Below are 27,978 nucleotides of genomic sequence, written 5' to 3'. Positions count from 1 at the left end.
CAGATGCCCTTCAATAGATGAATGGATAAAAAAAATGTGGCATTTATACACCATGGAGTATTACGCAGCACTGAAAAATGACAAAATCACAGAATTTGCAGGGAAATGGATGGCAATAGAGCAGATTATGCTTAGTGAAGCTAGCCAATCCCTAGAAAACAAATACCAAATGTCTTCTTTGATATAATGAGAGCAACTAAAAACAGAACAGGGAGGAAGAGCAGGAAGAAAAGATTAACATTAAACAGAGACATGAGGTGGGAGGGAAAGGGAGAAAAAAGGGAAATTGCATGGAAATGGAGGGAGACCCTCATTGTTATACAAAATTACATATAAGAGGTTATGAGGGGAATGGGATAACAAACACTAGGGAAATGAATTACAGTAGATGGGGTAGAGAGAGAAGATGGGAGGGGAGGGGAGGGGGGATAGTAGAGGATAGGAAAGGTAGCAGAATACAACAGTCACTAATATGGCAGTATGTAAAAATGTGATGTGTAACCGATGTGATTCTGCAATCTGTATTTGGGGTAAAAATGGGAGTTCATAACCCACTTGATTCTAATGTATGAAATATGATATGTCAAGAGCTTTGTAATGTTGTGAACAACCAATAAAAAATAAGTAAAAAAAGAGAATATAAAACACAGAATTATCATTCTACAATTTTTTTTATTTTGTTCTTTTCATACTGAGAATGTTATCTTTTTCAGAGAACAACAGCTAGATGGTCAAACTCATGCTTAAGTCATGTGCATACCTGATCAGAGATATCATAGGCTACTATGGCAGCAGGCTAGTCTAAACCCTCTTATATTAAATATGAACATTTTCCTAATAATAATTTTAAGTCACATCCCATTAATCTTCCTCATTAAGAACTGCATGGGTTTGTTTTAAATATTCTAAACACCTGTAATAAACTATAAAATTTTTAAGAGTAGAGACACTCTGGTTAATGATCAAACTGGTGTGCCCAGAGGAAAAGCAAGTGTTAACAAATATGAATGCAATCCTTACTAACACAAAATTGAACTATTTTCTCAATTAAAAAGCTAGTCATTGTATAAAGACTCATTTTTTTCCACACCACAGTGAAAGAACTTGAGTAATTCACCAATTTTTTTCTACTATGTGCCTTAAAAGATACCCTACTAAAAACTGATATCAGACACAACAGAATAATATTTGCACAGAATGTAATATTGTAGACACAGTACTGATGTTGGTTGTAACAGGTTATGAAACTCTGTGTATCAAGTGTTTGTATCTTAGTTATTTATACAGAACATAAAAATAGAGAAAACCATTTGTAAATTTCTCTCATTCAATGTTCAGAGTTAAAAGGGTTCACCATTCCTGCCATTATTTTCTGCAGATAAGTCCTTGTTCATACTGAAGTCTGATGGCAATTGAATTCTGGCATTTTTCCAAGCTACTGCATGATAAGGATGCTGAAGGCCATCGCTACACAGAATACTGAAACATATGGACTCTTTCATTCACCAATTCTGGCACACTTCCAAAATATTCCCAATAGTCCAGTTTTATTTCTGTCCAGGAGGCTGGATGCCAAGGACCGGATATAAGCACAGGTGCATATAAGCAGCAAGATGACAGTCAACAGACTCTGAAAATTGAAAATGGCAGGACATAGTGAGGCCATCAATGCCTCAGCCACGTCACCCTTCCAGGCCCAGGGCGGAAGAGCAAGACCAGGTTCTTTCTTTTACTCCAGTTTCTTCTTTGACTTTGAAAGGTGTTGTATTAATTATTGCTATGCCGCCAACTTGTTCTAATTAGGGGGTGGGCACTGGAAATCGAACTCAGGGCACTCTACCACTGAGCTACATCCCACACTTCTTTTTTTTTTTCCTTTTGGAGACAGTATTGCTAAATAGCTGAGGCTGTCCTCAAACTTGTTATCTTCCTGCCTCAACCTTTCAAGTAGCTGAGTGTACCACCAAGTTCAGGGAAACTCTATCACAGAACTTTTTTTTGTTTGTTTTTTACTCTTTATTTCAAGACAAGCTTTGGCTAAATTGCCCAGGCTGACCTTTAACTTTCCATCCTCTTGCCTCTGCCTCCTACATAGCTGGGGTTATAGGTATGCGTCATAGTGCCCTGATACCATGTTGCCATTTTGTGGACTTTCACAATGAATCTCCAACAGTGTAATTTCATGCAAATAACATATTTAAATTGTATAGTTTGAAAATAACATGGAGCTCTATGAAATTGTGAAAATGGGCCTTCAGAAGGCTTCTAAATGCCATTAGATTCGTTTGTGTGCATTAAGACCTTTCAACAGAGTTGGGCACACAACACATCCTCACGCTGACCCCCACAAATAGTCACCACTATTATTTTCATATGAAAGACTGTAAGCCGTGATCACTGCTTTTCAGCAAATTGCACAATAGATAGACACTCCCATATTAGGGACAATAAAAAAGGAACTAGTTGTCATTCTCAGAAATTCTCAGCACGGCCTTTCGGATTCAGAGAAGCCACTAGGAAAAAAAAAAGTGCAGATTTAATCTGAGTCAGGTGTGAAGTGGGAGGAGGTGATTCTAGCTTCACAGAGAACCGAGGCGCTTCTCTGGAGCCTGGACCCCATCAGACACAGCACATGCTGCAGGCTGGAAGAAGGTAGGTCCAGGGACATGCTTCCTGGGCTTTTGGACGGATGGATTTTCAGTTACTGGTTCTTAGACTCCTGGGAATAGGAGAAAGAATGAGACAGCTCACATCGCACACACCGGTACTGTGGATCGGGGAGGGTTGAGTGCACCTTGAAGTGTACATCTGGTGCATTGGAGGAGTAGGTTTGCAGCACAAGATGAAGATGGTCATCCACCTCCTAAAGTCTAAAGCTGGGTGTGTGCCAGTAGTTTTAGTTATTTTTGTTCTCTAACTTTCTGGGCTTTCAAAAAACTGTCAGCACATATTTTCAATGTTTGATTAATCAATCTATGTACCTCTAAAACACTCCTTCTTCTGTAGTTTTCATTCTCTGTCTCCAAACTTGTCATTTTTATAATGTGACATTTAGAGAAAAGATCTGCCACATGCAGATCTGGTGGAGAGAGGGCTTGGGGTCAAGGCAGAGTCCTCAGCCAAATGCACTTACAGTGAATGGTCCTGCCATAGTCTGTGGCCTGGCTTAGTTCTCCAGTGGTCTTTGTCACCATGCATGGCACACCCAGGCCACAAACTGAAGTTGCTCATGAAGAACTATGCGGATGCAAAATACTTTGAAGATTCTTAGCTTTGTGGAAATCACAAAGAAGATTGGGGGGAAACTACCCAATGCACTCTCTTTTTAGAGAGATGAAAGAAACCTAGAGAGGGGAAATGACCTGCCCAGAATCAGACTCGTTAATGAAAGGGCTAGGACTGTACTGGATTCTAGTCCAGTCTGTCTCCCTGCCCAGGTTACCATTTCTATATCACCACCATTTTCTTCTTCTTAAAAAAAAAAAAAAAAACCCATCCAGATGCAGGCCTCCTTTGGGGTCTGTATTTTATAAGTTTGTCAAAGGTGAGTCTAGACCTTTAGACTACTCTTTTCATGCCTCCTTGGAGATGGTGACCCATGAGGGGTGTTAATATAAAAATAAGGACACAAACGATTGGTGGTCATGCATATCCACAAGGATTTGATAGCCAATAGGAGATGAAAGAGTTGCCCATGTGTCTCTATCTCTGTACCAGGAGCCCAAGTAAGTACACTGTAACCGCCAATGGTCTCCCAGAGGTCACAGGCAATGCGGCAAAGTGTGTGTCAGATCTTCCCCAACCTGGAAGAAATGTTGTTCATACTATCCAAGGGTCTGCATTTTGGATTCTCTTGATATTTGAAAATGAAGACATTGATCATTGGAGTGTAGACATACATTTTTGTCCTTTGGGAGTTGACTTGTCCTGGGTCAGAGACATGTGGATTTCTGTGATATGAAGGTAGGAGCTCCTCCCATGGCCAGAGTCTCTTAGAAAGACATAGAGAGTATCAGCCTTCAGTGTCCAGAGCCTGACCTGTCTTGGCAGAGAATCAAAGTCACTTGAAAGCAGGTTTTGATATAATGTCTTTGTCCTGGGGAAGCCTGCCATCTTATTAGAGAAGCTTCAAATATACAAGAGCCACCAGAGGTGTTTATAAATTTCCTAAATCCTCTATCTGAAGATAGACCCCACAGGCAGAGACTCCGCTGCATAAAAGAGAATAAAATAAAGTACACGTTCACTTAGACTGAAAAGAATCCTCTTTAGTTACTTCATAGCCCTTTTGCTTCTGTGGTGTAACAGGGAGGTAAGTTGAGTGATTCATGTGCGGGGGGAGCTGTGTCTGAATGGAGGCAGAGACTGCGTGATACTGTCAGTGTACTTACGAGAAGGGTCAATGTTGGGGTGGGATGTTCTGCTTATTGTTATGAAGCAGACAGAGATGCAATTCATAGGGAAATTCCTATGGATGGGACCGACATGCGGAAATGCCCCAATATAAGAATGAAATTGTTGCTTTGGAAAAAAAACTAAAATAAGGCCAATGCATTAGAGATATCAAAAATAAAAAGGAGAGATAGCAGAGGGACACGTGACTGTAATGTCAGATACTTAGATAGGCTGAGGCAGCAGGATCGCAAGTTCAAGGCCAGTCACAGCAACTTACTGAAACCATGCCTCAAGATAAAGTTTAAAAAGCCCGTGTGTTCGGGCAGGGGTATGTTAGGAAAAAGAAGGAATGGGCTAGCTCAGTGGTAGAACAGTACTGGTTTCATTTCCCAGGACCACAGAATAAATAAGTACATAAATGAGAAGAGAAGTTCAAAATAAGGCTAGGGTAACAAAGGTGGACAGAATCAGCTGAATTTCTCTTATCAACAACTTTAAAAATGCTTAACTATTTATTAATAGTGTAACACAAAGGAAGTGTTTTAAAGAGGGTGACCAATAGAACCTTACCCTCCTCCCCATGATGTATATTTTTATATCACAATTGACGTTTTCCTACATTGTGTGTTCCCTTACAACTTTCGTCACCATAGTTGTTTTGGACCATTTTAATTTTTACCCAGCATATCGGTGATATGAATGATGTATACACCACCATGATAGTTTATTCTGAATGTGACTATATGTCTAGCTCTGCCAGTGGTTTTTTTTTATACCTTCATATATTTTCATGATAGTATTTATCCTTTAGTTTCTGCTTGAATAGCTCCATTAACTACTTCCTGTGTGATCAGTTGGGGGTAATAAGTTCCTTATTTTTGCTTACCTGAGGAAATCTTTATTTTCCTTGATGGAGAGTTTTTTTCTGGTTACACTATTTTGGGGTTGCGGTTATTGTCTTTATTTTAGCGCTTTGACTTTTTCATCCCCTTCTCTTCTGGCCCTCAGGATATTTTTGGTCAAGAAATCCACTGATGTGTAATCAAGACTGTCTTAGATTTGACTTGCTTTTTCTTTTGCTGTTGTAAGAGTCTATCTTTGTCTCTGACTTTGATGTATTGTTTATAATATGCCCTGGAAAGGAGGTCTTTGGTTTGAATCTCTTTGGGGAACTTTGAGCTTCATGGATCTGGAATGTCCATTTCTCTCCCTGGACTAGGGAACTGTTCATCAATTATTTTATTAAGTGAACATTCTATCCCTTTCTGTCTCTTCTCCTACTGGAACTCCCATAATGTGAAAATTTGTTAGTGGTATCCTACCAGTACCTTAGATTCTTCACATTTTTTTATGCTTCCCCACACTCTTTTCCCCCTTATGACTAATTTTCAAAGATGTTTTCAAGTTTACAAAGTTTAAAATTTTGCTTGATCCAGTCTGGTGTTGAAATTTGTTGTACTTGGGCGGGGGTGGGGGGAGTTTAATTTTATTTATTTATTTATTTTTTGACAGTAGAATGCATTTTGACACATTGTACACCCATGGAGGACAACTTCTCATTCTCTGGCTGTACGTGGTATAGAGTCACACCAGTAGTGTACTCATACATGTATATAGAGTACTAATGTCTGTCTTATTCCACCATCCTTCCCACCCCCACAGCCCCACCCCTCTCCTCATGGCCCTATGCACAATCCAAAGCTCCTTCATTCTTTCCTAGCTCCCACCCCCCAGTATGAATTAGCATTCTCTTAACAGAGAAAACATCTGGGCTTTAGTTTTGGGGGATTGACTTATTTCACTTAGCATGACATTATCTAGTTTCCTCCATTTACCTGCAAATGCCATAATCTCATTCTTTTTTAAGGCTGAATAATATTTCATTGTGTATATATACCATATTTTTTTATCCATTTATCTGTTGAAGGACATTTAGATTGGTTCCATAGTTTAGCTATTGTGAATTGAGTTTCTGTGAACATTGATGTGGCTGAGTCATTGTAGTAAGGTGATTTTCAATCCTTTGGATATAAAGCGAGGAGTGGGATAACTGGGTCAAATGGTGGTTCCATTCTTAGTTTTCTGAGGAATTTCTATACTGCTTTCCTGAGTGGTTGTACCAATTTGCAGTCCCACCATCAATGTATCAATGAATCTTTTCCCCCACATCCTCGTCAAGACTTATTATTGCTTGTATTTTTTAGAATTGCCATTCTGACTGGAGTGAATGAAATCTTAGAGTAGCTTTGATTTGCATTTCTTTAATTGCCAGAGATAATGAACATTTTTTTCATATGTTTGTTGATTGATTGTATTTCTTCTTCTGTGAAGTGTCTGTTCAGTTCCTTAGCCCATTTATTGATTGGGTTATTATTATTATTTTTTTTGGTGTTAAGTTTTTTGAGTTCTCTATATATTCTGGTGATTAGTGCTCTATCTAAGGAGCATGTGGTGAAGATGTTTTTCCTTTTCTGAGAGAAGCTTTTTAGTTTGAATCCATCCCATTTATTGATTCTTGATTTTATTTTTTGCACTTAAGAGTCTTGTTAAGGAAGTCACATCCTAAACTGACATCAGGAACATTTGGGCCTACTTTTTATTCTACTAGGTGCAGGATCTCTGTTCTAGTGCAAAAGTCTTTGATCCACTTTGAGTTGATTTTTGTGAGAAATAGAAGTTTAATTTCATTTTGCTACATTTGGATTTCCACTTTTCCCAGCACCATTTATTGAGTAGACTATCTTTTCTCCAATGTATGTTTTTGGTGCCTTTTTCTAGTATGAGACAATCACATTTATGTGGTTTTGTCTCTGTGTCTTCTGCTTTGTACCATTGGTATACATGTCTGTATGGGTACCAATACCATGCAGTTTTTGTTACTATTGTTCTGTAGGATAATTTAAGGTTTGGTATTGTGATGCCTCCTGCTTTACTCTTCTTGATAAAGATTGCTTTGGCTATTCTGGGTCTCTTGTTTTTACAAATGAATTTCATGGAAATCTCTTGTATTTTTAAATTTGATTTATTGAAGATTTCAGTTTTGAGTTTCTGTTTGGTTCTTTGTTTTATATATATATATATATGTTGTTTTATATAAGATAATATATATTATAACATATATTATATAACATAAATATAAAATAACATTATGTTATATAATATTAATATATGATTAATATATAATTAATATATGCTAGATTATATAATCTATACAATAGATTATATAATATATATTATATATATATATATATATATATATCTTTAGTTTTTTGTTCAGATCATGAGTTGTTTTTCTGATTTCATTGAATTGTCTAAATTGACTACCTATATAATTTTGTACCTCTGAATTTCCTTAAGTCTATTTAATTCCTTTTCAGGAAACTCATGTATTTCTATTTCTTTGGAGTCAGTTATTGAGGAATTATTGCGTTCATTGGAAAGTGCCGTATTTCCTTGCATTTTCACATTTCTTGCGTATCTGTGTGGCTGTCTGCACAACTTTTGGAGCATCCACATCCTCAACACTTTACAAAGTACTCTTAAAGGTAAAGATTTTCACCTGCACATGAGTCTGAGCTGGTGAGATGGGCAAGAAGCTCTGGTTGGGGGTAGTGTTGCAGGCTTCATGCAGTTGCTTCAGCTGTGTGGAGCTGAACGGGATCTTACAAAACTACTGTGTCCCTTGAAACTTTAGGAACATGTTCTCTCACTGAGGCACAAGTAGATGCAGATTGCCCATGAATCTGGGGTCTTTGACCCTGAGGGACAAACTAGCAGCTTGGACCTACAGGTTGGGGATCTTCACTATGCATCGGCAAGGCAAGATTTTTTTTTAAAGAGAGAGAGAGAGAGAGAGAGAGAGGTTTTTTTAATATTTATTTTTTAGTTTTCAGTGGACACAACATCTTTGTTGGTATGTGGTGCTGAGGATCGAACTCTGGCCGCACTCATGCCAGGCGAGTGCGCTACTGCTTGAGCCATATCCCTGGCCCCAAGATTTAAGGCACTATGATAAGACAAGAGATTTAAAATGTGGTGTCAAGGGCATGACTCTGAGTCTTAAGTTCCATCCTCTAAGTCTGGAGTTTGTAGAACAAAATTCAAGGTTCCATAAAACACACTCACTAAATACAGACAGTGGAAAGGCTTCTAGTTCTGAGAGTGTACCTATGTTTCGATAAGAAAAAGGGGACTATAAGATACTGTACATAAATGGTAATGCTGATGATTCTGGGTAGCTAACTACTAATATTAAAGTGATCCTTCAATGGAGAGGTGGCTATAACCAATGGAATAGGAAAAATATGGATAGAGATCAATTTGATCACACTTGAAATATGAAATTGAAGAAAATTTCCTAATTTGGGGGTCCAACATATTTACCTTGGTTCTCTCCATATTTTCCTGTCTTCAACACTAAGATCTTGACATCACGTGGTCCTTAGATTCTCTCTCTCTCTCCTTTTCTCCTTCTCCCCTTCTCTCCTCTTAATGTGTTCCTTTTTATGCCTTCCTTTCTTAAATAGCTATCATAATACAGTTCAGAATTTCCCCCTAGGGAGAAAGCTGACTCACACTGCCATGTCCCTCTCTTGTCCCATCCGGTCCTTATCCTGAATCAATTTCTTATTCTAGCACTGTTTCTGCTGCCGTGATAACCATGCAAGGAGCCAAACAGACCACCGTGGAGGGTGGCCCTGCTCTGCAGTTCCTGGAGCAGGCAACCGCTCTACGCTTCCAAGTGTGGAAAAGGATGCAGAAGAAGTTCTTGAAGGGTGAACCCTTGGTTCTCGGGGTAAGTCAGTCGCCTGTGTGAGAGAAGACCAGGGGTGTAAACTCACACCCGATCAACCCAATGCCCAATACTGTCCCAGGAACCTGGTAGTTTAACCACCAGTCCTAGAGTCTTCGGTGTTTAATTTTCAGGTCTTATCATTTGAAAAAATTGTTATGGTACTCTGTCACATCATTTTTCTGATCCAGCTACATTTAAAGTATGGTGACTTTAGATCCATTCCAGGTGGTGGGTCATCCAGGAAAGTTCTATTTCAGCCCAGGGGAAGAACAGCTGCAGAAAGGGCTTAGTGGGCTAGCCAAGGTCCTCGCCACTGGCCTGTCTGGTAGTAGACAGACCATTTGTCCCTTTATCTGTCTCTCTGGTTCCTTTCCTTAGCCTGATTCTCAGATGGTAAAGAGTATTTTATCTTCCAAACACTTCTACCTGGAATCTCAGATGGATGTGGCTAAAGAAATGGAGAGTTTAAACATTGCCCTATAAACATATAGGGCAGATTAAGGGATGCTGAATAGAGAGGTTTATTTTTTCCCAACTTCAGCTAGGCTCAACTAATTGTACTTTATATTCTCCCCCCACCCCCTTATTCAAATTTTTTCAATTTTGGAAAATGCTTATTTATATTGACATATGCAATGTTTATTCTTAATATATTAAAAGGTGTTCTTTTTTGGGGGGGGGTACCAAGGATTGAACTCAGGGGCACTGAGCCACTCCCCAGCCTTGTTTTGTATTTTATTTAGAGACAGGGTCTCAAAAGTGAGGCTTAGTGTCTCACTTTTGCTGAGTCTGGCTTTGAACTTGTGATCCTTCTGCTTCAGTTTTGGGGTTATAGGAGTGTGCCACCATACCAGGCTTAGTAAGTATTCTTAAACAGACTTTTTAAAGAGGAATTTTAGTTTTACAGAACAATTGAGAGGAAAACACAGACATATCCCATAGTCACTCTGTGCCCATACATACATAGTTTCCCATTATCAATCTCCCCTGCCATTACATTTTTTACAATTGATTAACTTTCAGTGACAGATCATTATAATTCAAAGTCCGTAATACACATTAAGATTATCTCTTTGGACAAATGTATAATACACATATCCACCTTCATAGTGTCAAAGTAATTTCCCTTTTCTGAAAATCCCCCATGCTCTGTGTACTCATTCTTCCTTTCTCTCTAGCCCCTGGAAACTGCTATTGTTTTAATTCCTCTATAGTTTGCCTTGTTCTAAAACTCATACTACTGGAATTAAGTATCAATTTAAATTTAATGATTTAATTAAATGACAAATTAAATAATTTAGCCTTTTAATGTAGATTTCCTTCACTTAATATACATTGTTTCCTCCATGTTTTTTTATGACTTGATAGCTTGTTTCAATTTAGCACTGAAAATATTCCTTTTTCTGAATGTACCACAGTTCCTTTTTACACATTCTTCTATAAAATGATATTTTGGTTGCAAATGTCAATAAAGCTGCTATGAATATCTGTGTCTGGGTTTCCAGTGGCCATAAATGTTCAACTCATTGGAACGAACACAATTGCTGGAGTATATGGTGTTCAAGTCCATTTTGTGTTGTTAGAACAAAATACCTGAGGCTTGGTAACTTAAAAAAGAAATGAGTGTATAGGGTTTAACCCTTGTGGGGGCTGAAAAGTGAAAAATGTATTACATTCTAGTGAGAGTTCCTTGGCTACATCCAGACATTTTGGAGGAAGATAAAGAAAAATGGCCATATGTAGAGGAGGCCAAGCACATGCCGCACCTGAATTTATAACAGTTTGCTTTTGTGAGAGCTACCCCTCTCCTCAAGACCCGTAAAAACCCCTTACATGGATGGTTCCACATGAACTAATTACCTTTCACAAGGCCTCACCTCTTCAGGGTCCTGCCACCTCAACTCTACCACATTGGAAACCAAGCTTTCATCACCCAAACCTTTGGAAGACAAACTAAATCCGAATCATAGCATATTGTAAGAATTTGTTCAGTTTTGTAAGAAACTGCTGAACTCCTTTATCATGAATACAAATAATAATAAATGCTGGTGAGGATGTAGGGAAAAAGGGATTTACTTATAGACTATAGAACTGTAAATTAGTAAAACCATATAAAAATCAGCATGGAGATTTCTCAAAAGACTGGGAATGGAACCACCATATGACCCAGCTATTCTACTCCTTGGGATCTATGCAAAAGAATTAAAGTCAGCATACCATAATGATACATGCATACTCATGTTTAGAGCAATACAGTCAAGGGACTGAGGTATCCATAAATGGATGAGTGGATAAAGAATAGGTGTAAGTGTGTGTGTGTGTGTGTGTGTGTGTGTGTGTGTATGTGTGTACATACATATTGAATATTTTCAATGCTAATTGAAACAAGCTATCAAGCCAGGAAAAAAAAAGGAGGAAACTTAATGTGTATTAAGTGAAAGAAATCTGCATTATGCATACACACACACACACAGAGTGGAGTTTTATTTAGGCATAAAGAAGAGCCAAATTATGTCACTTGATGGAAGTAGAGAACATTATGCTCAATGAACTAAGCCAGACTTAGAAAACCAAAGGTCATATGTTTTCTCTCATATGTGGAAAATAGAGAGAGAGAAAAAAAGGAAGAAAATGAGGGGATCTCATGAAAATAAAAGGGAGGCTACAGCCAGTAGAGAAAGGGGTCCAGGGGAAGGGATGAGAAGAAAGGAATGTGAGGTTTGGGCAAAGAAGTTGACTAAATTAGGTTATATGCATGTGCAAATATGTAACAATGAACTCACTAGGATGCATAAGTATATTGCAAACGAAGACCTTAATTTAAAGAGGAACTGTCAAGCTGTATTCCAAGTGCCTGTGCCATTTTGAACATTTCCAACCAGCGGGGAGCGACAGTGGGTGAACAATGTGGATAATAGGTGAGCTCCCGGCTGTTTGGCCTCCCCTCCAGCATTCACTGTTGTCAGCGCTCTGGGCTGGTCCCAAGAACAGTGTTTAGTGGGATCTCGTTGTTGCTTTAATTTGCATCCCACCAATAACATGTGACATGGAGCACCTTCATGCATGACTCTTCCATCTTTATATCTTTCTTGGTGAGGTGTCTGTCTTTGCCCCTTATTTTTTTAACCAAGTTGTTTGTATTCTTATTGTTCTAAGAGTTCATATTTTTTATGACAATTCTTTGTCATCCATGTCTTTTGGGAATATCTTCTCCCAGTCTCCCTGGCTTGCATTTTCTTCTCTTGATAGTATATTGTTTTTTCTTCTTTCTTCTACTTCTCCTCCTCTTCCTCCTCCTCCTCTTTATCCTCCTCCTCCTTCTTCTTTTTTAATGTTTCTTCTAATGAGTTATCCATGATAGTAGAACACATTTTGACACATCATAGATAAATGGAGTATAACTTCTCATTCTTTTGGTTATCCAGGATGTAGAATCACACTGGCATGTAATCATAGACATACATAGGGTAATAATGCCTGATTCATTCTGCTATTTTTTCTTACCTCCAGTACCTTTTGCAGAGCAAAAAAAAATTATTTTTGATGAAATTCAGCTTCTCTGTTCTCTCTTTCATTGTAGAGAAAAAGTCTCCCAAACCCAAGATTTTTGTCTATGTTATTTTTTTAAGGAATTTTATAGATTTGAGTTTTACATTTAGGTATGTGTGTCATTTTGAGTTAATTACATTGAAGGATAAAGGTCAACCTACATTTAGATTTTGCTTTCTAATTTGCTAGTACTATCTTTTCTTCATTGTATCACCTTTTTTTTTCCTTTTTCAAAGGTCAGTTGATGCTGTTTATGTGCCAGTTTCTGAGATTTCTATTCTATTCCCTTGATCTGTTTTACTATTATTTTTCCAATACCACAGTGTCTTGATAAATGCAGCTTTCTAATATGTGCTGAAGTTGTATAGTGTTAGCCTTCTTACTCTATTCTTCATCAATACTGCATCTGCTATTCTGAGTCTTTCACCTTTCCATATAAACTTCAGACTCAGTTTGTTCATACCTACAAAATGACTTATTAGGATTTTTAGATTGCATTGAATCTGTACATGAAGTTGGGAAGAAATTAAATCTTGACAATATTAAGTCTTCCTGTCTATGAACAATGAATAGAATATCTTCTCAGGTTTATTTAATTCTTTGATCTATTCCATCAGAGTTTTATAGTTTTCCTTACAGGTTTTGTACAAGTTTTTCAGATTTACACATAACAATCCCAAATCAATACCTAAGTATGTAATTTTTAAGGCTACTAATTTAAATAGAGTAAGCCATGCTGAAGACAGAATCTCAGAACTGAAAGACAAAGTGGCCAGCCTTGAATATTCAGCTAGTATCAAAGGAAAAAAAAATAATTAACATGATAAGAATATGTAAGAACTCTGGGATAACATGAAAAGACCCAATTTAAGAAACACTGGAATTTTGAGGGCTCTGAGGTGCAAGCTAATAGAATGGATAAAGTCTTCAAGGAAATAATAATAGAAAAAATTTCCAAACCTTCAGAATGAGATGGACATTCAGATACAGGAAGAATTCAGAATCTCAAATAGAGCAGATCAAAAAAGAGGCTCTTCAAGACCCATTATAATTAAAATGCTTAACATACAAAACAAGGATAAAATAAAAGCTTTAAGAGAAAAATTTCAGGTCACATTTAGAGGCAAACATTCAGAATCATATATCCTCCAAACCCTGTTATAGTCAGTTATGAGTTTTATTAGTTCCAGGAGTATTTTGTTTTGTTTTACCTTCAGACTTTTCTACGTGACCATCATGTCATTTATGAACATATTTAGTTCTTCCATTTCCTTTACTTTTTAATGTTAGTTTAGGTAGGACTTTAGCACAGTGTTGAAAGAAGTACCTTGCCCTTCATCTTGGTGGGAAAGCTTTGAGTTTCTCACTGTTAACTATGTTAACTATGAAGGGAGCTGTGGGATTTTTGTAGGTATTCTTTAGCAAGTTGAGGAAGTTCCTCCCCATTTCTAATTTACTAGGAGTTTTTTTTAATACCTATTCTGCATCTATTGATATGATCACATGATTTTTCTTCAGTTTATTGATGTGATAGTTAAGATCAATTTACTTTTAAATGTTGAACTTACCTACCTGGGATAAATACCACTTGTTACAGAAGATAGTTCTTTTTATACCTTCTTAGATTCAATTCAATGATGTTTTGTTGAGGATTTTAGTATCCATATTCATATTTTAGTAAGAATTTCAAAAGTGTTGACTTTCCGTTTTCTTTCTTCTTATTTATTTTTTTGTTTATTATTTGGGGTAATTTCTCTCTGGGTTTGCTATTATGGTATTGCCCTCTCTCATAGAATGAGTTAGAATGCATGCCCACTATTTACACTTTCTGGAAGATATTATAGAGAACTGGTATCATTTCTTTTTTAAGAATTTGTTAGAATTTGCTATTGAAATCTTCTGTAATTGGTACTTTCTGTTTTGGAATATTTAAATCATCAAGTCATCTTATTTAATGACATAAGCCTATTCAGATCAGCTATTTCTTATTGTGAGTTTTGGTACATTATGCCTTGAGGACTTATCACTTCATCTAGGTTATCTCATTTGTGGGTACAGAGTTTCTTCTAGTATTCCTTTATTAACCTTTTTATTCCCTAGGTTCTGCAATAACATTCCTTATTTCATATCTAATATTTCTAATTGGTATTCTCCTATTTCTTTCATCGGCTGGCTAAAAGGAAATTGATTTAAAAACATTCCTTCTGGGTGCTTTATTTATCTTTAAAAACAGAATTTCTATTTTTGTTGCTTTTGGCTATTGGTTTCATATTTTCAGTTTCATTGATTTCTCTTATGCTTTTCATTTTTTCTTGTTTCCTTTGGACTTAATTTGTTCTTCTTTTTTTCTGGTTTCCTAAGATGAAAGCTCAGGGGATTGGTTTTAGGTCTTTCATCTTTTCTTATGCATGCACACATGCTATGCATTTCCCTTTACACACTCCCCAAGGTTGTGATACTATTTTCATTTTCTTCAACTCTTTCTTAATACCTTTTGCGCAACTGAACTCCAATTCCTCATTTTTATTTACTGTACTCAAATTTGTTGGGTTTCTGTTCTCTCGACTAAAAGGCTCAGGGGTTACTCCAGTTGAACTGGGCTGACTGGGCTTTGCAAAATAACCCACAAGAGACACAAATACCTTTTTCTTTGGGGTCGCTGTGACGGCTCCTCTGACCTCAAGGGTCCGCAGGAAGAGAGAGAGCGAGAGCATGCGCTGACCCCTTTTATTAAGGAGAAGCTGTTCAAATGAGGCAAGGGGTCAGGTTTCAGGGGGCTGAGTCTATCTTCATGATGTCCACTGTCAGCAGGTTGACTGACACCTGAGTAGGCCACACCCAAGGGCACAGTAAGAGGAGGGGACACACACAAGGCACTTCCATGGCACATTCTATCCTAAACAGGGCAAGGGGCTATATTACAAAGGAACAGGTGAGCGTAGCTTCACCCACGGGGCTGTAGCAAGACACACCTATGCACGAGACACGGACTCTCGCACCCAAGAAGGGTGGGGAAAGCTCTGCCACATTTCTGTGACTGAGCACCTCAGCACCCAGCCGGGGAGTGTGACTTAGTCACGTGCAAGGTTGGTCTCCCACACAAATTCTTTCCTCAGATCCCAAGAGAATGCCACATTTTTTCTCTGCCTCCATCTAAGTTTTTTTTTTTTTTTTTCCTTCAGGTTACCTCTTCTTGCTAGAATAATTGTTTCCTATGTCCTGTATGACTCCTGTTTGAGCATGTGACAAAGAGAACAGCCATTGTGGTAGAAGAAGCAATAAGAGTATCAGAAAAGTGCCCTGAGCAGGTTTTGACATGCTCCTTCTAACCTTGAAATTAATGGGTCAATGATAAATATTCTGAGGAATAATTTTGAAAAGTTAGAATATCCACAGTTCTTGATGAGAAAAAAAGTGATAAGAATATATGGAAATTCATCAGACTATATCAAAAGATGGAGAATGAGGGTCACTTAGTGTTTGGATATGAGATAGCATGGTCACAATTTTGGTGGTGGATGATCTTTTTTAACTTTCTTTGTCATTTCTAGGTTGTGCAGATTATAATTGCCCTGATTATCTTCATCTTCGGGATAATAATGATGGTTCTCAAGTGGTTCATTTATGGACCACTTATAATTTCGGGGTACACAGTTTGGGGGTCACTGATGGTGAGTAGCATATCTTCTGGAATAACTGGAGGTATCTTAACACTGTTGTTAATAAGGTCAGGCTTTTCATGGAATCCTACCCCAACTCTCTCTAGTAGTTCTAGAACTTTGATAAAGGTATATTCAACCTTGCGATGACTCAGATTTTTCATATTTAAAGTGTCAATGAAAATACAAAACTCTTGGAAAGTTGTATCTACCAAATATTTAGTATGTATCTATTAGGATAGAGCATAGCAGCCTGTAACCACAGGCTCAAATCAGAACGAATTAAAGATTGACAGCAAAAGACAGCAAAGACGGACCACAAAAAGTGCAAAGACTAGTCAATTCCAGAGCTGGTATCCTGTAGGGTAAGAATTTATCTGACTGGCTGACACATCTCATGTTCACAAATGTGTTATATGTGTATTCTTAAACCAGCTATGGGCAATAATAATGCACTTGCTAGTGTTTACTTGGACTAATTGAGAATCACTTCTGTGTCTATTCACCCAGCTCTGAAGCTCATGGGAGTCTAAACAAAATGAGGGTGTTGTTAGAAAGGAAGAAGAGAAGAAATAACTGATAGGCAATTTGTACTGTCGAACTCATCTTAGAAAACCGAGTTGCTGTTAGATAAGTTTTGTTTCACAAGTTTAATGAACGTAACTACAATTTATATTAGAATTTAAGAAAATTTAGAAATATTTCCCTAAAAAACCTACATATACAAGAAGAGTTTTTGTTTGTTTGTTTGGTTGATTGGTTTGGGGGGTATTTTTTTAGCAAATTGAAAGTGTAAACTGAGTATAAATTATCTTTTTGTCTACCGACAAGAGAAAGGTAAACTGTCTAAAATGCGTCTTTGTTAGAACCAGGGAATATATTCAAGTGTTAAAGGATATCCACGTATCTATAAAATGGAGAATAAGACAGTTTGGAGTTTTGTGAGAGACTTGCCTTTTTAATTTTTCTGTCCTGTTGACAGTTGAAGTGCCAGATTTGAAGAATAGCAAATGCAGATCTTTTGGAAGCTGAGCTACACTTTATTTAATAATACCAAGGCCAAAAGAGCTTTGATGAAACTCTTCCACAAATCTGGGATCCCTGCTGAGTGGCACAGTCCTGTCCCAAGTAATCACCACCAACTTCTGAGGGAGGATTTGTCTTCATAGCATGGATGAAGCAATCGTGACTTACAGGGTTTCAGGAAATTTCCCAAGATCTTTTTGGTATAGGAATCATGACTTGAAAAGCATCAGTCCAGTTCTAGAATCATATACCACTCTAACCACTCTAGTTTTCCACTTCCACTTTCATTTTTTTTTTTTTTGCAAGACTAGGGTGGAAACCACCTTACCCAGTTCATGACTTCTATGCACGTTCAGTGGTTCACTGGGAACTACAGGATCTGTCATCAGAGGACTGCAGGTGTTTTGCCACCTGACAAGCCTTTGCTTAGTCATGAGAAACATTTTTGCTGATACCTTCAATTATTTTCTCACCCTTACTTCCAAACTTCAGTTGAAAAGTTCCTCCCTTTTCTCCTTTATATGGTACAAGTTCAAAGACCAATCGTACAGTTTTCTTATTTGGAGCCTCTTTAGGTCTCCAGTACAGCTATGGATCTTGATGAGAATCTTGGAGCATTATCCCCACTTTGGTCTATTTATTCAAGCTTGCTTTTGTTTCCTTTGGAATATTGTCGTGTTTTACTCATGTGTATCTTTTGCATTCCTTGTTAAGTCTAGTCTTCTGAGATGCTACATGTAATTTTTGCTATGCTTCATGACATTTTCTCATTAAGTCTTATCTTTTAACGTACAGATAGACAAATATTTATAAATCATATATAATTTCTGGCACAGCATATCTGATATTGTGTACAACAAATATAATATATAATGTTTTCCATGTGCCTGACTGAACTTTCAATAGTTAGTATTAGTTTTTAGATGATATTCTTGGATGTTTCAAATATACATCATATTCATATGTGAATAAGAGTAAGTCTAACAAATTATTCAAATATTTTCTCACCTAAGTATTTTGGTTACTGTACTCAGAATACTATTATATAATAATCCATATCATTATCTTGATTTTAATTTTAAGGAGGACACCCTAGTATTTCCCCACTGAACATGATAAAAACTTTTAGGTGAAGACAGACATTCTATCATATTATAGAAAATACAGTTCTTCACATTCTATTAACCATGTTTAAGCCAATAGTAATTTTGAATTGTATTAAATGCCTTATCAACATTGTAAATAACAGTAGCAATTAATGTGATTTTTCCCTTAATACCACAAATTTAATAGATTAATAAGTTACAGTAAGTTATAATTTCTGATATATCTTTAAAGTTTTTTTAACCACATTTTCCCTCTTATTCCTAGTTTATTATTTCAGGCTCCTTTTCAATTGCAGCAGGAAAAAGAACTACAAAAGGAATGGTAATATTTCTTTTCATTTTACTTCAGCATGGAAAGGGGAAGGATTTAATCAAATGTGCATTCTTCCAGAACAGAAAGCAAAGTTTGTTTCTTTGATTTAAAAACATCAAGAGATATTATGAATTTTACCTAGAAAGATCTTTCTTTCAAAAATGGTGGACGAACAATTGGCTGATAATAGAGTTACTGACATTGACCAGATATTTTGGCAGAGTAGTTGCTGCACAGATTGTTATGCAGATATAGGATACAGAGAATTCTAGAAAAGAAATGTCAGGTGGATTCAGGCATCCAAGTCTTGAAGCTTGAGATCCAGCCCACAATGACAACATTAAGTATTGGAGTGGACTAATCTTTATTGACTTACTGATGAAAATGAGTATTCCAGCTGTATCCAGGAAGGATTTGAGTTTGCAATAAAGGAAGTTCCTCAAGCACTATTACATAAGAAGCAGTGAATTTAAAACATAACTCTTGGGTCAGCATGTAAAAGGCAAAAGTCTAGATCTCAGCAAACATTTTACTGGCTAAGGGCCATATTTGAGTTTTCTTTGCTCAAGGATAAATTTTAAATTCTGGAGCATAATAAATACAGTCTTTCCAAATTTGTCCTCCACCTACCTTCCTACCTTCTCCACCAGCTACCGCCATTAAAATGTACCTTGCATGACACACACACCAAACCTCACACTTGCCTGAGCAATTTCTATTTCTATAAAAAGCTTCCATACCTTCTCCATGAGAAGAGAATACGAACAAAAGCATACACAGAAGAGAGACATAATAAGAGAATAGAGGCATGAGAGTTGAGAAGCAGTTAGAAATGAGGAGAGGTCACTCATGATTGAGAGTTCATCTCTTGTGCCCATAGGAGTTATCTGAAGGATTTAATCTTTGTTTTTCCTTTTGATTGGCACATTATAGTTATACATAACAGTGGGACTTTTTATGATATATTCATACATGCACACCAATAAAACAGTATAATTTGATCAATTTCATTCCCCAATACCTCCCCCTTTCCTCCCCTCCCTTCCCCCGGTTTCCTGTTTCTATTCTACTGGTCTCCCTTCTATTTTTTTCAACATTAGTTCTAATTAGTTATAGATGACAGTAGAATGCAATTTGACACATTGTATACAAATGGAGCACAACTTCTCATCCTCTGTCTGTACATGATGCAGAGTCACTCCAGTCGTGTAGTCATATATATGGTAATAATGTCTGTCTCATTCTACCCTCCATCTCATCCCCACAGCCCCACCCCTCCCCTCACACCCCTCTGCACAATCCAAAGTTTCTTCATTCTTCCCCTGCAAGACCCCTCCCCCCAATATGGATCAGCATCCACTTAACAGAGAACACATTTGGCCTTTTGTTTTGGGGGATTGGTTTACTTCACTTAGTATGATGTTGTCTAGTTCCTTCCATTTACCTGCAGATGTTATAATTTCATTTTTATTTAAGGCTGAGTAATATTCCACTGTGCATTTGTACCACATTTTATTTATCCATTCTTCGGTTGAAGAGCACCTAGGTTGGTACCATAGTTTAGCTATTGTGAATTGAGCTGCTATGAACATTGATGTGGCTGCGTCACTGCGTCACTGTGTATGCTGAATTTAAGCCCTTTGATTATAAACCCATTTGACCCATATAACTGGGTCAAATGGTGGTTCCACTCCAAGTTTTCTGAAGAATCTCCAGACTGCTTTCCAAAATGGTTTCGTGAATTTGCAGTCCAACCAACAATGTATGAGTGTACCTTTTCCCCCACATCCTCGCCAACACTTATTGTTGCTAGTATTCTTGATAACTGCCGTTCTGACTGGAGTGAGAGAAAATCAGAGTAGTTTTGATTTGCATTTCTCTAATTAGTAGAGATGATGAAAGTTTTTTCCATATTTTTTTGGTTGATTGTATTTCTTCTTCTGTGTAGTGTCTGTTCAGTTCCTTAGTCCATTTATTGACTGGGTTATTTGGGTTTTTGGTTTTAAGTGTTTTGAGTTCTTTATCCATAAAGGATTTATTCTGGGGAAGAACAAGATCATATTTTTGTTTTGGCAAAAATTTAGGATTGAAAGTCCCGAGGGAAAAGAGTCGATTTAAGAGATTATTAATGAAGATTGAGAGGATGAAATGGGATGGGAAAGAGGTGGAGGTTGAAAGAGATCGATGGAGATCTATCTGGGGATGTTGTGGGTTGTTTAATTGATTTTCATTGCTTCCTAGGTCCGAAGCAGTCTAGGCCTGAACATTGTCAGCTCTGTGTTGGCTTCTGCAGGGATGATCATCACTATAATTAATGTGGCTATTTTTGCCAACTTTTACTATTACTGTAACTACAATGAGATTTCAGATCGTTGTGGGACCACGAAAATTTTAATGGTAAGTGCTTCCTCTTTTCCGGGGATACCAGGGTGGAAGAAGTTCGCAGGGCTCTGACCTTGGCAAAAGCAACCTCCATTAATTAGTGAGGCACTTTGGGAATTTGGATGTGACTGAGAAATAGAACGGTCTTTTATTTAGCCATCAGGTTCACCTCTCATTGCTGTTTGTTCTTCCTTTACATAGCATGAGGCCAACCGAGTAGAAAGCAATATCGACAGAGCACATACTCATCAAATAGCTACTGAGATGGGCATGTTCGCACCATTTTTCCTGTCTAATTTTAAAACACGGATCAGTGTGTACTATTATGTCCACTGGAAAAAAAAAAGAGGGCAGATGTCAGTTCCTATAGGTCCTCAAGACTTCCTGAGGGAGCCTGATGAGGTTCCATAATCCTCTGGTAATATTTGAAAATTGTCCTGAACGTTATCCTACCGGTGGCGATAAATCCAGCCACCTTCTTGACATGATTCCCAATGTTCAAATATCCTTCTGAAGGACATTTTAGCCTCCATATCCAGCTCCCGACAAATTCTCCATCTTGGTTGTGTATCTTAACTGCTTTTTTTGTATCACTCACAATGGATTTGGGGCAAATAAGCTTGGACCCTCTCATCTCCATTCCTGTGTTCCTTTGTTGTGCTTTGTTTTAGGGTCTGGAGTGTGTGGTGCTTATTCTGAGTGTGCTGGAATTCTGCATTGCTGTGTCCCTCTCTGCTTTTGGATGCAAAGTGATGTGCTGCAGCCCCTGTGAGGTGAGTATTGGCCTTCTTTTGAAGGCATCTCTACCAGTTTTCTACTGCTGTGTGATTGACTTCACAGACCTGCTAGGAAAACCCTAGCAGCTGGTGGGATTCTGTCTTCTGCTCTCCCAGGAGGCTTAAGACAGCACAGGTTGATTACCTCAGTTTCAAGGCTCAAGAGTCTGAACACAGCTTAGCTGGGTCCTCTCCTCAGGGTCTTACCAGGATGTACTCATGGAGCTGGTTGAGCCCATGGTCTCATATGAAGTTTCTAAGCATCTTCCATGCTCATGTGGCATATTTCACATGAAATATGAAATACTTCTCTGAGGACATACTTCTCTGAGGACAGCAGGACAGCCTATGTCTCAAGTTCTTTCAGTCTCTTCTAAAGGGCTCACAGGATTAGGTCAGATCCATTCAGAGCAATGTTCTTTTTGATATACTCAAAGTCAGCTGATTCCTAACCTCCTTACAGGAGTGTCACCTCCTCGAATTGACAGGTCCCACCTTTTACATTTTCTGTCATCTCCCAACAGTCTATTCAAATTAGGAATCCATCAGTGAATGAATATACCCATGAGGTTATAGCCCTGTGATCCAAACAGTTCTCCAAAGTCCCACACTCAAGGGGAGAGAATCACAAAAGTCTCAACTATTGGGTGTGACCTTAGGAGTCTGACTATCCCCCTTCAAGGGTATCCTGAGTCTAGATCAGAGACTTCTTCACAATGGAGAGGTCCTCCAAGAATGCCATATTTTGTTTCTTTACTCAATTACAGAAACCTTTCCTAGACTACTGAAGAAATTCCAGGGATTAAACTTCTTTATCCATTTTGAGACCTGCAGTAGATTCCGTCTTCTGCTCTCCCAGAAAATAATGACTCACACAGAGAGTAAGGCAAGAAATGGAGAGAAGAGACCAGGAAAGAGGTCCTAAAAAGAATAGGGTGGTGACAGGGGCTGGGGACAAGGTATAGTCTTCAAGGACACACCCTCAAAGACCTACTCCCTTCAACTAGATCTCACCTCCGGTAGTTTCCACCATTTCCCTATAGTCCACTCAAATGATGAATGTATCAGTAGACTAATCCACTGATAAGGTTGGAGCTCCCTGGATCCGATCACTTCCTAAAACATCTACCTGTGAATATTGCTGTACTGAGGACCAAGCTTTCAATATTTGAGCCTTTGGGGAGATGCTCCAGATCCAGCCATAACGTTGATCGGGGATTTCCTCTAAACATTGAGGGTTCCAGAAAGAAAGTGGCTAGTAAAACCCTAGCAGCTGGTGGGACTACAAATTGGTGCAACCACTCTGGAAAGCAGTATGGAGATTCCTCAGAAAACTAAGAATGGAACCATCATTTGACCCAGTTATTCCATTCCTCAGCATATACCCCAAAGACTTGAAATTAGCATACTGTAGTGGTACAGCCACATTATAGCAACTCAATTCACAAGAGCTAAGCTATGGAACCAACCTAGGTGCCCTTCAACAAATGAATGGATAAAGAAAATGTGGTACATACACACAACGTAATATTACTCAGCCATAAAGAAGAATGAAATTATGTCATTTGCTAGTAAATGGATGGAAGTGGAGAATATCATCTAAGTGAAATAAACCAATTCCTCAAAACCAAAGGTTGAATGTGCTCTCCCTGATATGGGGATGCTAACTCACAATAAGCAAAGGGGGGTGAGTAGGGAAGAATAGAAGTACTTTGGATTAGACAAAGAGGATTGGAGAGAAGAAGGGGGAATGGGAATAGAAAGCTAGTAGAATGGATCAAGCATAACTTTCCTATGTTCATACATGAACACACAACCAATGTAATTCCACATCATGTACAACCAGAAGAGGAAGTTGTACTCCATGTATGTATAATATGTCAAAATATGTTCTATTGTCATGTATAACTAAAAAGAACAAATAAAAAATAAATAAGTAACTAAATAAAACCCAGAAGCTGCTCATTAGCTTCATTACACAAAGGCCCTGGGGCAGCAAAACTCACAGACAAATATAGAACAACAATTTAATGAGACTGCTCTTGTGGTTCTCATTTCTGTTCTTTGTGCCTCTTTGCCTTCTTTTGAGGCTCCCAGGCAACACCACAAAAAGCACCCCCACAGAAGAGACAGGAGCTAAATCACCTGAAGTCTCATAGTGGGTTTTGCCTAATTAAGGTCTGAGAAGTGTGAGTTTCCTGATAATTCCTGCCACCCTGGGCCAGTGTGGGTTCAGTGGGGCTTTATTGTGGCAGCAGATCCTGATTTGGATGTGCACTGTCATCAGCACAAGTAACCTGGTTTGGAGGAGCAGCCCTGCATTTCCCATAGCACCTGGGTTAGGGGTAACTCCTCAGGGACCATCGTTCTCGAATAAGATGGATCCACTCTAAGACTCAGCCCCAGCCACCACATCGCAGGCCCAGAGCATCCCTGGGTGAGGCTCCTGGATCTAGCCTGGTCTGAGGAACGCCTGAGAGTCCACCAGGCTGCTCTGGATGGAATTCAGAGAGGGTGGTGTGGACACTGCAGATGACATAAGTGGGTGGGGAAGGGAGGCCTGACATAGTTTGGTCGCTCACCTGTGGCATTCTCATTTATTTCACAGGCTTTGATAATTCTGCCACCAAATCCTCCTGTGACCGAGACAGCAGCTTATGAACCTTTGAAGGAAGTGTAATGCCGCCATCAAGAGAAAAATGTTCCAGAAAATCTATTCTTACTTTAACTCAAGAACGCAATTTAGAATCCCACTCTGATTTGTGTGTGTGTGTGTGTGTGTGTGTGTGTGTGTGTTTATAAATTCAGAATCATGTTCTCATTTTTCTCCAGGAACTTGACAACTCAATCCTCTGTATCTTTATCAGAATATTTGAAATTAAATAAATAAAGCATGCATTTAAGGGTAAGAAGAACTTGGACTTTTTCATTTATTCTCAAGACTTGACATATAGGGATTAAACAGGCAAAGAAACTGTGATTGCTGCCGAAATGAGACAGCTGGGACACAAATTATTTTTCCTTCAAGAAATTTGAATACATGTGTCTCCCCACTTTTTCTTTCTTTTTTCCCATGAAAAGTGCCACGGGATAGCACATCCAGTCCTTGCATGTGCCTGAGTATTGAGTATAAGTACGTGTGGATCAGATACAACTCATATTTTCTCTCCCTCTCTCCTGCTATTTCCTACTAGGCAGGATTGAATTTTAATGAGATTTGTTTCCAGTTCCATATACAGGATTATACAGTATACCATTTTTAATAAATATTCATCAAATATACTTGATTTTGTTGTTACAGAGCAAAAATAAATAAAATTAAAAGCAGTTCATTCATGTGTTACCTGTTTCCCATTCAGATGCCCATATTTGTGACAAGAGACTTCAGTATTGAGGTCAGAAAAAAGAGTAATGTGCTGAAGAATGTGAGCTTTCTATACAATCAACCTAGGGTTTTTATCTTGAAAATCTCATCTCTTTTATTTGCTATGTGTCTAACCATGGACAATACTACAAGATTTCCCTATGCTTCATATTCATGGATAATAACATCACTTGGCTCACAGTCCTGTGATAATTGCTTGGTATAATGTAGATAAAGTCACGAGGACTCTGTCATATACTGAGTAAGCGTACCAGGGATTGAAGTTAGATTCACTCAACCACTGAGCCACATCCCCAGCCCTATTTTGTATTTTATTTAGAGATAGGGTCTCACTGAGTTGCTTAGCACCTCGCTTTTTCAGAGTCTGGCTTTGAACTCACAATCCTCCAGCCTCGGCCTCCTGAGCCGCTGGGATTAAAGGTGTGAGCCACAGAACCTGGCTTCAAAAATTTTAAACTATACATGTACATGAATATATGTGTACATATATTACACAAGTATAAATTCATCATTTAATTCAACACAGATTCACAAAGTGTCAATGATGAGGCAGACATTATTTTAAGCATATGAGAACATAGTTGTAAATAAGATAGATAATACCCTTCCCTGTTGGAAGTCATATATTTGTGGGGAAGGATACATATTATACATAAGCAATTCAACTGTTTTCCTAGATTGTTATAAGCTAGGTGGAATATTTTTGTGTCTCTTTAAAATACATTAGCACTTAGTCTCTGATGCAGTAGTAGTATGAGTTCGAAAACTTGTGCACTGTTGGTGGAGATATAGATTGGTGTAACCAGTATAAAAAAAAATACAGAAGTTCCTCAAAAAAGAAACTCTCATGACCACAGCAGTTCTTGTTCTTAGCATCCACCCAAAGGATATGAGATTCGCAAAACTTAAGGAAATCTGAACTCTTGTGTTCATTGCAGTATTATTCACAACAGCCAAGAGATGGAAACAATTAAGTATGCACATCAACATGAGTGGATGAAAGGACCTCCTGCCATGTGCTGTAGTATCCCAAACCTGGAAGGCATCGTGCCAATCGAAACTAGCCAGGCAGAGAAAGGGAAAAAGAATATTATCTCAGGAGAAAAATGTCGAAGGCAGAAAACCAAACAGTAGTTATTTGGGGTGGAGGGAGGGGAGAAGGAAGGAGATGGGGAGATGTAGATCAAAGGACACAACATAGTAGATATGTAGAGATGTACAATATGAAGACTTCGTATTTGGGTAGATTTCATCTGCTCTACAGACACACACACAGGTAATTATGTAAGATGATAGTCATATCAATTTGTTTCACTGTAGTAATCATTTTTGTTTTATGTATCTCATAATATCACATTGTATAACAAATATACAGTGAAATTTATAAAAAAAGAAAAGTATTTGACTTCATGATAATTGATCCCTAAATCCCTTAGTATATGTTTCCTAGGAATAACACAGTCTCCTATACAACCTGAATACTATATTGTGTCCTAAAAATGTAATTACATATATACACAATGGAATATTACTCAGCAATTAAAGAAAATAAAATCATGGTATTTGCAGGTAAATGGATGCAGTTGGAGAAGATAATGGTAAGTAAAGTTATCCAATCCCCAAAAACAAATGGTGAATGTTCTCTCTGATATAAGCTAACTGACTCATAGTGGGGTAGGGAGAGAGAGCATGGAAGGAATAAATGAACTCTATATAGGGCAGAGGGGTGGGAGGGGAAGGAGGGGGCAGAGGGTTAGCAATGATGGTGGAATGTGATGGACATAATTATCCAAAGTTCACGTATGAAGACATGAATTGGTGTGAACATACTTTATATAAAACAGAGATATGAAAAATTGTGCTGTATATGTGTAATAAGAATTGTAATGCATTCTGCTGTCATGTATTTAAAAAATAAAAGCAATTAAAAAGTTAAATGGGAAAAAAGACTATAAAATGAAAAATGAACATAAAAAATGTAGTTACATACTAATATACTACATAGTTTCTATTAAAATGCCCTCCATTGTTCCCAAATATATATATGTATATATTAGCAAAAAAATACAATTAATATGTAATTATATAACACACACATATACATATGTGTGTGTATATATGTTTTTTTGTGTGTGTATGTATATATATATATATATATATATATATATATATATATGTTTTTGTATATATATATTTCACTTGTATATTTGGCTACTTTGTCTCTTTTTCCCAAAAAGTAATTATTTTTTTCCTCAAGCAATTCAAGTTTATTTGTAGATTTTAGTAATAATGTTGGTAAATTAAGAAATTATAAGCACAATTTGCTCAAATGAAAGCATTTTGAATAAACTTCTCAACGATTTTTTTAGAATTAATTATATATTTTTTCATTGGTGATGATTCTATTATCTAATTTGAATTTATAAAGGAAGTTTTAAAGAGTAATTATAATTAACCCTTTCTAAAAGAAAAGTATTTATAACAGTACATAATAGAGTAACAATCAAACTCAACTATTTTTCTTTTTAATTGGAGCATAAAGCTGAGACAATTCTTTGTACCAGGTGACTTTTTGGTTTTAAAGGTGAATGT

The 27,978-nt window shown here is 37.6% G+C and overlaps 1 protein-coding gene and 1 pseudogene across 2 annotated transcripts; one reads left to right on the top strand and one right to left on the bottom strand.

The window, feature by feature from the left end:
- Nucleotides 1–1,293: 1,293 nt before the first annotated feature.
- LOC308641899 (protein kish-A-like) lies at nt 1,294–1,666 on the bottom strand (annotated as a pseudogene). The gene has a single exon. The product of its transcript is annotated as a protein kish-A-like (transcript).
- An 829-nt stretch (nt 1,667–2,495) lies between these two features.
- On the top strand, nt 2,496–24,899 carry LOC308642616 (membrane-spanning 4-domains subfamily A member 4A-like). The gene is made up of 7 exons (XM_081281744.1): nt 2,496–2,652; nt 9,031–9,190; nt 16,291–16,410; nt 18,796–18,852; nt 21,085–21,240; nt 21,897–21,998; nt 24,610–24,899. Exons 1-7 carry the CDS (start codon nt 2,633–2,635, stop codon nt 24,679–24,681), a joined length of 687 nt encoding a protein of 228 aa, XP_081137870.1. The 5' UTR covers nt 2,496–2,632; the 3' UTR covers nt 24,682–24,899.
- The last annotated feature ends 3,079 nt before the right edge of the window (nt 24,900–27,978 follow it).

The sequence above is a fragment of the Spermophilus citellus genome (genome assembly GCF_964194105.1).
Source record: "Spermophilus citellus genome assembly, chromosome: 2".
NCBI lineage: Eukaryota > Metazoa > Chordata > Mammalia > Rodentia > Sciuridae > Spermophilus > Spermophilus citellus.
This window is presented reverse-complemented; position numbering and strand designations above follow the sequence as displayed.